Raw genomic sequence first — 11285 nt, 5'->3', positions numbered from 1 at the left:
TTGTTAAAAGCCTTACAGAAAAGGCCCATACAGAGTAAACTGAACAGTACCCCGTTAATCTAAGTAAGAAGGGAGGGAGCTTGTGTTGACCCTGCCAGGTGGAAGTTATATAAACCTTATCTCCCACAGAAATGAACAGTTTATAGGATGGTCTGTGCACAACAGAGAGAGATTTGAGAGGAATATGTGCCCTGGGCCACCTTCAGCAAAACAGTACAGTCCATTGTAAAAGGGAGGGCACAGAAAGGCTTTTAGGTAAGGATTTACATTCAAATCTGCAGGGCTTCAGTTTGGATTTCTTCTATTTGTTGCTTTTATTGGGTTATATTTTGCCCTCCTGCAGGCATGTACTTTTCATTAGATTCTATGTGCACCAAGGGGAGGATTCAATGCAGGGCACTTATGTGCATGTGTTTGTTCTCTGCTGTTAAAATTAATAAAACTTCACAGTTTTTTTAAATCCCTGAGGATTTTATTGAGGTAACATCACATTTGGGAACTGTATTTAAAATCAGATTTAGGAATAGATCTGTGTCCTGCATTCAGTGCTCATATGCAGCAGTAAAAAAATAAATAAACGTGACCCTGTTCTGTATTACTTAAGAAATGCCTAATGTGTCTGTCAGGAAATGTGGAATTAACCTTGTTGACAATTTTTTGTAGAGAAAAGGCATTATTTACAAGACAGTTTAATGAACCATATTTGAAAAACATCATATGGAACAATAGTCACAGCTTTATTTAAAATGATCATCCAAAGTGTATGTCCTCATTTTAGGGCATCATATGATGTATCAGGGGATGAGTTCCCAGAAGTAGGAAACCAACCAGCAGACCCCTCCCACCTCCTCCACTGATAATGGAGAACTTCCCTTTTTATCCCTGGAGAAGGTCTCCTCCTTTCAGCCCAGTTCCCAGACCGATGTAGTGCCCCTTGTTTGTTCCTCCTCCTTTTTAACAACATGAGCTGTTCTCACTGCACCCTTCTGACCTCCTGGGCAGTGTCAGAGGTCATTCTCCAGTGCGGGAGCAAAACCTTTTCACAGTGTGGGATGTGCTGGCCCAGGGAGGGAGCGCCTTCCTGAACAAACCCGGGATGACCTTTGAGCTTTGGAAATGTCACTGCTCCTGTAAATTGTAAAACCATTGCCTCAAGACAGTCATCCCTTCCCAGGGCTTATGAAAGCTGCAGTTTGAGAGGGGTTTTATATTTTTAAGGCCACTTTTATGTCTCTTCAGACTGCAGCGGTAGTGAAGACTTCACTGAGGATTTCTCCCAAGAGATCATCCCCACATATGATCACGGGCACCCTCTCCAGGTATCCTCACCGACATTCTCCCTAAGATTCCTTACAGACCTCCTTCCTAGGATTCCTTACAGACCTCCTTCCCAGGATTGCTTACAGACCTCCTCTCCAGGTATCCTCACAGAGGATTCTCCCCAAGATTCCTAACAGAGCTCTTCCTAGGGTTGCTTACAGCCCTCCTCTCCACGTATCCTCACAGTCACCCTCCCCAGGTTTCACTGAATTGTTTGGATGGGAAATGACCTCTGGAGATCACCCAGCCCAACTCCAATGCCAGGATCACCTGGAGCAGGTGACACAGGACCGTGTCCAGATGAGTTTCGAATATTCTCCATACAGGGACACTCCACTCCCTCCTGGGCAGCCCGTTCCAGTCACCCTCCACCTGAAGGTCTTCCTCATGCTCAGGTGAAACTTGCGTTTAGTCTATGGCCATTGCACCTTGTCCTGTCTCTGGGCACCACCGAATAGCATCCCCACGCTCCTCTTGGCAGCCGCCTTTGCAGTATTTAAACGCTGGCTCTCTTGTTTGTGTTTAACGCCCCCCGCGCCTCACGGGCCCCGCGGCCCGGCCCGGCCCTGCGGCGGCGCTGCCCGCGCTCCGCCCCTGCGCTGCAGCGCGCCCCGCGCCCGCCAGGGGGAGCCAGGCCGCGGCCGCGCCCGCCCCGCGCGCACCCGCAACACCGACACGGCGGGCTCGGGACGCGCCACGGGCAGCGGCTCCGCGCGGGCTCCGACAGACAGACACACACACAGACAGACAGAGAGACAGACAGAGAGACAGACAGCGGCACCGCCACAGCACAGACACAGAGAGCAGCGGCACCGCGGCACCGCACGCAGCTCAGCGGCACCGCGCAGGGCTCGGGCGCAGCGCAGCGCGGCACCGGCAGCGGGAGGAGGACGAGCGGCGCACGGTGCTGGAGCCCGGCGGCACTGCCCGGAGGTAGGAGCTTCTTCTCCGCCCTGGCAGCCAAACTTCGCGGAGCCAGCGCTGGCTGCGCCCGCGAGGGGCTTGGCTGCGATTCCGTACCGCTGCTGTCCCCTGGCTGCTCCCCGCCCGCCCCCAGCGGCCCGGTTTGTTTTTATTGTTGTTATTACTATTGTTGTTATTATTGTTGTTGTTATTATTATTGTTACTGATGCTGTTCCCCGCCCCTCCGGGCCGGGCCGCCGGAGGGTACGGCCGGTCTCGGCGGAGCCGGCAGCTCCGCAGGCAGAAGTTGGCGAGGGCCGTGAGGGGCGAGTGGCCCCAAGTTGGGTCCCCTCAAAAGTTGGGAGCCCGAGGAGCCGGGGCTGCCCCGCTGCCCCCGCCGCTCCTCGCTCCGCTCCTCTCGTTGCAGATGTCGGGGGTGCTGGTGATCGCTGCCTGGTGCTTCCTGCAAGTGGAGAGCCGGCATCCTGAAATCATCACGAGTAACAGCAATCATGGCAATTTCCTGGACAACGACAAATGGCTGAGCACCGTCTCGCAGTACGATAAAGACAAGTACTGGAACAAATTCCGGGATGTGAGTACTGCTCGCTTTACCGCATGTTTCTTGTTCCGTTGACCGTAGCATCCTTCCAGGGGGCTGCTGGCTGCCGAGAGCTGTGGGTAGAAGAGAAATGCAGCTTGGGCAACCGGTTGGTGCCTGTGTGAGGGATGCTCGGGGTTGTTTGGGAGCTGGACAGACAGTCCTGGCATTCTTGACTTACCCCATAGACTGGGGCAGCCCGGGCTCCGTGTCAGTCTCGCTGTTCTTATGGTCTTCGATTTTCCTCTGAGGAGGAACTTTGAGTGAAGTTTCTTGTTCAGTGCTTGCTGCTTAAGAGTCTTCTTAACTGAAAAATGATGGAATGGTGTGTGTGTAAGAAGGAATACTTACCAGTTCAAGCCACAAGGTGGTAAACAGCAAAGCTTTTTGTGCCTGCAGCTTTTGTGGAAAGGATTTTATTGTCAATTCTGCCTGTAGAGATCTTTGATGCTGGTGTAGTGTTGGAGTAAGCAGTGCTTTAGCTCTTTTTCTTCCCTGTAGTCTGGAAAAAAGGATATTTTTAAGATGTATTATAATGTGTTATCTGTATAAAACAAATAGATTTCTTAAGCTCAAAATTAATTCTAGACTTCCCCTAGTTTGAATACAATCATGTATTAAGTCAATGACAGCAGAAAGGGAAATGCAACTTTTTTTAAATAGAAGTAATATTTAAGTAATTCCTCTTACTTCTGCCATCTGTACACTGAAGAAGCTTTTTTGGAGCACACAGAAAACCCTGCTTCAGTCTGCCCAAGACTGTGTGATGGAAGCTTTACTGATTGTGTTGATCATGAGCACAGTGAGGTTAAATGTTCTTTATTTTCTGGGATTTGTGCACCGTTGCCACAGTGAGACTCTAGGAAAGGGAAGACTAGAGCTGGCTATCAGTTCTGGTAGTACCCTTCTGCAAGAATTTGTTTGTTTATTTAGGAATCCTGGTCTTTTATAGAATATTAACAAGCCAAACTTTTATGTTCTGTTTTTGTCTCTGTGATCCTAAAATTGGATCTGACTTTGGAAAGGGGAAGTCAAAGTATTGCAGTTAAATGTGGTGTGTCCCTGCTTAGCTTATTCTCCCTGTGTTTTTCTGTAGTTTTGGTCATCTCTGTGTGAGAAATGCTGCTCGGAATCTCAGCATAACAGAGTGTGGCCTTAGCAATGGTGGCAATTAACAGCTGTCTTGGAATGTGTCTTCACTTGCAGTCACTGATCACATCCACCTGCTGGGACTGCTGAGTTCTCATACAGAAAAGGGCATTCCACAGTAAAAATGGATTCTTAGATTTACCAGGCTTCAAGGGAATCTTTGCAAATATCTGGTTTAGTCTTCTAGGGAACAGAGGTTGAGGATTTCACTTGTTAATTTTTACATCCCACTTGACGTGAGAATTGACCAGCATTTGAAAATGGTAAATTGAATGAAATCGACACATTCATCTGAAAACACTTCTAACTCAAGACAGATTTGTAGCAAGCAATCTTTCAACAGTCTCCTTCCAAATGGAGGCCTCATGTTAATCACAAGACTTAAATGTTTTATTTAAATTGATGTAATTTTTATGTTTTCTGCTTCCCTCTTTCTTTTCTTTTTAAAACTGGAGTCCTTGCAACTTCTTTTCTTGTCCCTTTTTCCAAGACACAGTCTCACAAGTCCAGAGAAACTATTTCTCTTCTTGTGGATAATATTCATGAATAATAATACCTCTCATATTTTAAGAATTCATGGCTAAGAATGCCTTTTTAGACCTTCTGAAAATGCTAAAAAACCCCATAAAAGAGCCTCAAAACTCTTTTATGTAGGAAGAATCATTCTATGGAAAAGTAAAACCAACCTTAACCAGTGGTCTACCAAGCAAAAGCAGTAATATGAAGTTCATCAAAGCTTAGGTATCTTTCTATCTGGCCATCTTAATGGTTCTGTTGAATTACTTCAAAACTAGCATTTTACATATAATTATTCATGAGACCTTTTATGGAGCAAATTAACAGACTAGTAATCATCTTCTACTAAGCCTTTTCCAAAAAGAAAACATAAAAAGCTTACATATGTAATTAAGCTCTTAATTACTTGTCTTCAACCACATTGATTTACTGGATCATAATCTTCCATCAGAGGTTCTGTGCCCACAGGTGAAGCCATGCATAGGTAGAGTTGCTGCCAGCATAGCAGGTACAGCAGTGACAGCACACTTCTTGCATGCAGACATGTGGTTAGAAGAAATCTGGTCCTTACTTCGTGGCTGTGCTGTTGGAGATAGATTGTTAAAATATTTGTTAAAACATTTCTTAGAAGGCAGCCTGATGAGATGCATCATAAGAGTATTACCTGCTGTGGATGGACTAGACCAGCATTTTGTGGATAATTGTTGATTTCTAGGAAAATTATCCTGCCTTTCCCGTCACTGCCAAACTAATAAACTGATTTTATAGACACCATGTCTACATCGGGTTCTCAGTGTAGGCTTTGCACAGGAGGCTGGAGTGCAGAAGTGGTGTTGCAGTTAAACTTTCTTGGATCTGACACTGCAGTCACTCCAGGGCAGAAGCCTTGTACCTCGTAAATCAGCAGAGGCAAGGTTGCAGTAATTAGCACAATTACCCTTAGCTGCTCTGTGAAATTTATGTCATGTTATATAAACATATTTGCACAAATATTTACATGAATGTGCCCTTCTGGATGGTGGGGAAAAACACTGAAGGTGTGGAGCTGAGATTTGATGCTCAAAGCTCTGAGTGGGTGTGGCCACTTTATGTGCATCAGCAGAAACATCTGCACACACAGATGTGCATATAAATCTGTCATAATGTTGCAGTACTGGGAGGGTTGTTTACCCAGATGAAGTGAATTGAATATAAAATTTTAAATTAAGCATTTCTCGACATTTTCAGTTATTCTTTTCAAAATCAATTGGTTGGTCAGCCTTATTGAGCTATGGGCCAATATGGCCTAATTTGAGGAGAAACTAATGGTAGATTTTTATTTTTTTTAATGTGATCCAAATTTCTTTTGGGCAAAGGCAGCATGGTGGTTGTACTTATTGTCTCAGCAGTCACTACTTTTCTGTGAAAAGAGGGCACAGAAGTACACCTCATTTGAAATCTGCATTACAGCCACAGAATCATGCTAAGTTTTTAAATGTGACTGAATTCAATAGTGTGAAATGTGTCATCATTTTCCAAAGGCCTCAAGGGATGTGTCTAAAACAACAGTTTACAACACAATCTTTTCATGTGATTTGAACACAATTTCTTGGTTAAGTTCTCCATTTAAAAAAAAACCTGAAAATAAATAGTGAGACCAGTGTGACTGATCTGTTGTTAAACATTTGCTGTTGAAAATCTTGTATATTTTACATCTGCCCAGCATCAATAACAGTGCAATGTCTGTGGGATTAATAAGTTTTCAGTGCAATCTAAACCTGTTACTCCAGTCTGTCTTTCACCCCTTTTTCCTTGTCTGCCATGGACTTTGTGTGATACTTGACAAAATCTTAGCTGTGCCTTAAGTTTAATTTTATAGCTGGGGATAATAGTATTTTTCTTCCTCACAACTATATGTTGAAGCTGTAAATAAGAAAGGACAGAGCTCAGAATCTGTGGTAATATGGAATTTATTATTCACCTAATCCATATATTGAATGTGGCTTGGTACATACTTAAGTAACTGACTAGTAAGTTTCTAAAAAAATAAGAAGTAAATCAATGTAATTATTACTGGAAAAAGAAAAAGTAAGCAAGATGCACTCTCTGGGGAGGACCTCCAGTTATTTCCCTTGTGCAGATCTGAGGCTTGGAAAAGCAGACATGAGGATTATGAAAGTCAAATTAGACCTTCTGATACCAGGAACCCAAATATGAAGACCTCAATCTTTTGATCAAACCTGTGGAGAGGGATCCTTTGGCTTGAGAGGAGCTTCAGAATAGATTTGGGAGCTGAATGTGAATTCTTACAAGCCTTAGGAAGCATTTATTGTTATGGGAATAAGCATACATGTTGTTGTAACAGGTCACACTGCAGCATCTCATTGTGCTCATAGAGGCTTGGCACAGAAGGCACAGAATAAATGTCATTTTAGTGTTAGATCTGTCTTTAATCAAAATTATATGAACGGACTAATTCTATTACTTCTGCTTGGAGTTATGTCTATTACATTATTAATGCTTATATATAAAAAGGTAATAAGTTCAACTAGCCATGGATTAAACTGCAAAAAGGAAGAAAAAAGTTAAATGAACTAAGAGGATCTAGTATAAACCCCACAAGGAATTTCTATGAAGTTGAAAGCTAAGAATCTTGGCATGAACTCTGGTTTCAGTGCATGTTTATGCATGGCAGGCTGCCAGACTACGTTCTGAACATTAACTAAGCTGTTTCTCTAAATTTTATTGCTTACAGAGTTTCAGTTCAGGCTATCATGTTAAAACCTCCATGTATTTTATGCCTGGAGATGCTTTGAGACTGCGCAAGCCTAAGGAGCAAGGCATGAAATGTCATCATCTGTGTGTACACGTTGCTCAGACTTACTGGGGATAAATAGTTACACAGAACTATTCCTGCTGAGGATGCCTATCAACAGGTTAGATAGATATTAGAATTCTGACACAAACCACTGAAGGGTCAATTTTGTCAGCTATTAATGTACATCACCTTTCTGAGCCTGCAAATTCCTCCTCACACCTGATCAGAAGTGCAGTGTTAGGTGACAAAACAAATACAGGATTAGGAACTTGAATTGTTCCAGCTTTGCCACTGATTTTTGTCATTTGGGCTGGCTCTTCACACTTCTTCACTGCATTTCCCCTTGTTGGCTCTTACCTTTCCCTGATTTTTTTAGCCCCAAATTAGAAGTGTGGTAGTGAAATTTGATAGCAGGGAGTTGGAGAACATGACCAGTACTGAGAAGGGTTGGAATACCAAGCAGGCAGAATTGGAAGACCTTGGGAACTCAGGTAATAGAAATGAAATGAAATTTAAAAGTACAAAGTGGAAGGTCATGGAATTGAGAGCTAACACAAATTTATTCTGGGTCCTGGCAGCTCAGCTCGAAATAGATGAGAGGGAAAACCTGTATACTTTCATTGATTTGCAGAGTTATTCTAAGTTGCAAAAGTAATGCTACTCTGAGGAGAGCAAATATATTGTAGGAATGCAGAAAATGAAAGATTTCTGCTTCTATTGAAGACATAAAAATGTACAATATATAGAAGGGACCACGTAATTATGAATATTGTGAGCTCTTCTGATCAGTAAAATTAGTGAAAGATTTTTATGGAGTTGGTAATCCAAAGGCCTTCCAGCATCATAGAAGAAAAGACCCTGTTTTAAAATAATATAATATATTCATTTATTCAAACAAAAGTTATTACAAATGAGTGGACTTTCTTCAGAATGTTTATTGAGAAGATGACACAAAATCCAGCATTGTGTCAAAATTCTAAAGGCCTTGGGTTTTTAGATCATGAGATTTAAAGCCCCTTGCTGGTTGTTGTCTTGCTCCTTTTCCATGCAGTGTGGTGGAACCTGATCTGTGACACCCAAATATCTGCTGCTCTGGGAGCATCTTTGAGATAAGAGGTCATTTCTGTAGACTGGCTTCTTTCTGCTGTCCCTTCCCTGACAGACACCTGCCTTCAATGAGTCAACTACCAGATTTGATACTGCATTTTCTATTTTTTATATTGTATTTAGGTCTACAGGAAGAATTAAGTATTTTTGTGCCATAACTTATTAACAGAACATCTTTTTTTTTTTCTTTTTTTAGCTCAAATGTAAACACAGGTTTTTCTGTGAAGCAGTTATTGGTACATTCAATACATACATTCCTGGAGAATCCATTCAGGTCCTGCTAATTATTTGTAATGAATTTAGTCATAAGGAAGGTTACAGTACTCTTGAAGAATATTTCCTAGCTGGGTAATGGATGTACCAAGTGGCTGGGTTGTGACAGGACACAGGCACCTCAGGCTGGCTTCCCAGGAGATTGTCATTGCAAGCCCACCTTGAGATTTAATTGAAGGTGAAGACTCTGTGTGTGTGTATTCCAGTGGATCTGCAGCACAACAGAGTTGAAATGTGATTTATAAGTCTACCCAGGCACTCCTAGCATAGGTTGTCTCTTAGAGCAATTCTTACTCAACAGGGGGACAAGGCTGGAATATAAATGTGATTGAAAAGTACAGCTGAGATGTACTTGCATGAAATTTAAAAGAATAGGAAAACATGAAACTGAATCTGTGCAAGTGTAATGCATAATCAGCTTCTTACAACAGAGGAGATATGCTTTTTCAAAAAGCCCTTCTCAAACTTGACACTTTCCTTTTGCAGTGGACAAGGGGAAAAATAATGGCATTTATGTCAGAATAATTAACTTAAGGAAGGTACAGAGAGCCAGATTTTTCTAATTAACTGACACTTATCCAGCTTCCCTAGGAATTACCTAAGACTCTAAAGTTAAGTAGGTCAGTACAAAACTAGGGTGTTAGTTTCTGTATTATGTTTCAAATTATAACTTTAATAATTTCCTCACTGCAGACTGCAGTCACAAATCATATCCCTACCATGAAATTCTGTAGATTTAATGTTTTCTCCAACATGTTTTATGCATTTTTAGAGTAACCATTCTTGTATTCTATTGCTTGTCCCTGTCCTGTCCTCCCCCCCCACCCTCTAGTAGATTTCTTTTCTTGTTTTAATCCAAATTTAAATTGTAATTTTGTCAGATTCCTGAGAAATTCACAAAAGGAAAAAAGGAAAAAATGCCACAAAAGTGAGCCATGTGTCAGTGTAATATCAAATGAGTGAATTGAAAATCCTTATAGAAGGCTGAGTTCTGATGTTGGTTAGTGTAAGAGCTGCTATCAAGCTCAGGTGTCTATGGGCAAATTATACTACTTTTATTTTAGGTAAATTGGCCAGGGTGAGGGTCCAGAAAAACAGGTCCATTATTCTCAAGGGCCAAAAGGGTATTTATGATACCCTGTTTTGACCATCAGGGAGACTGTCACCTCTTTTTTGGGGGGGTGGTGGGGATGGGGTGGGGTTTCTCAGAAATTTTAACTATTAGCTTTATACTTACAGTTTTAACCATGAGACTAGAGACGTGGAATTCCAGTCAGTGTCTTTATCAACCTGTGTGTGTTTTGAGGGTAAAATGCAAGCCTGTCTGAATTTGGGGTGGAGCAGCTGAGCTGCTTTTACAAGAAGGAGGACTTCATGAGGAAAGTAGAGTTCAAATATTACATCTGGGGTGTGAAAACCTATTTCTTTTAGATAACATCTTCTTATGCAAGGAGAGGTTGATTATTCCTTTCCTTATGTAACCAAAACTGAGATGTGTTCAAAGGAGCTCTAGTGAAGTCTTGGTTATGTTGAAGCCGATTGTCAAAAATTGCCAAATTGTCAAAGGCTTTAGTGAAGCTTGAGTTTGATTCTTGTATTGCTTATCTTCCTGTTCTCTTAGACAAAGATCCACAGTACATGACAGACCAGTTAGATTAAACAGTTCTCTTTGCCTTTTGGAGGACCCTGTGGAATTGGAAAAGCCTGAAAGATAGGTGTCTGGCTAGCATAAATAGAAGAAGCTCCCTCAAAGTCCCTGGAAGAATCAAACTATCTGAAAATCAAACATCTGTAGTCTACAAAGTACACATTTTATAGATTTCAACCAAAACAAGAAAGCAGAGTTGACACAGTAAAATTAAGGTGATGCTGCTGCCTCCAGTGTGATTTTTTGTACTTCCACCACTTAACTCTTCCAGCTTTAGAAAGGGACTTCTTGCTGTGGAGTTACCAAGTGCTAACTCTGAGTAAGCAGTCTGTTATCAGCTAGATAACTCCAGCAGTTATCATTGGGGGATTTGCTGTAGCAGGTTGGCAGCGAAAATTGAATTACACGTTTGGACTGAGCAGCTAATGTCTAATGACTTTCAAGGCTAAGATATGATTCAAAATTCAGTTTACAGATAAATTGCTAAGCTACTCAATAGTGGCTTTGGCAGGGAGTAGATTGGTCTTTATCTGTCACTTCTGTGACTTGGCTTGTAATCCTGGGTAACAGAAAATCATTCTCATTAAATAGCTACATGGGGACTTCAATTAATTCTGTGATCTTAGCTGTCCTCTTAATGAACTTTGTGTCATAAATTTACTTCACTGATTGCTTTCTCCCAGGTAGATAGAAAAATAGTTTATTAAAGTTTACTGTCAGAGTAACTCTTTTCAGATTAGTTTTTGAAAAAGGTTTCAATATATCATGGCTTACAGTTGAGTTCTGACTAACACAGGGATTGATAGAGGTAAGTGATACTTGTCTGTCTCTGCAGGTTGCTTTGAAATTGTCTAATCAGGAAATTCAGCTGTGCACACAATTTCATTTGAAATTGCACAGCATAAATTTTGTGTGGTTTTTAGCTTGGACATCAGTCTTCATCCTTCCTTCCCTGCATTCCGTTGTCCCTT

The 11285-nt window shown here is 41.9% G+C and overlaps 1 protein-coding gene across 1 annotated transcript in view; it reads left to right on the top strand.

Moving 5' to 3' along the window:
• The first annotated feature begins 1545 nt into the window (after positions 1-1545).
• SPOCK1 (SPARC (osteonectin), cwcv and kazal like domains proteoglycan 1) overlaps positions 1546-11285 on the top strand; it is a 269778-nt gene continuing 260038 nt past the window's right edge. Inside the window, exons 1-3 of the mRNA XM_066560437.1 lie at positions 1546-1715; positions 1779-2253; positions 2651-2818. Coding sequence (XP_066416534.1) covers positions 1546-1715; positions 1779-2253; positions 2651-2818 — 813 coding nt within the window. The remainder of the gene's footprint in view (positions 1716-1778; positions 2254-2650; positions 2819-11285) is intronic.

The sequence above is a fragment of the Molothrus aeneus genome, chromosome 15, assembly GCF_037042795.1.
Source record: "Molothrus aeneus isolate 106 chromosome 15, BPBGC_Maene_1.0, whole genome shotgun sequence".
Taxonomy (NCBI): Eukaryota; Metazoa; Chordata; class Aves; order Passeriformes; family Icteridae; genus Molothrus; species Molothrus aeneus.
The sequence above is the reverse complement of the archived record's forward strand: the minus strand, read 5'-3'. Positions and strand labels throughout refer to the sequence as shown.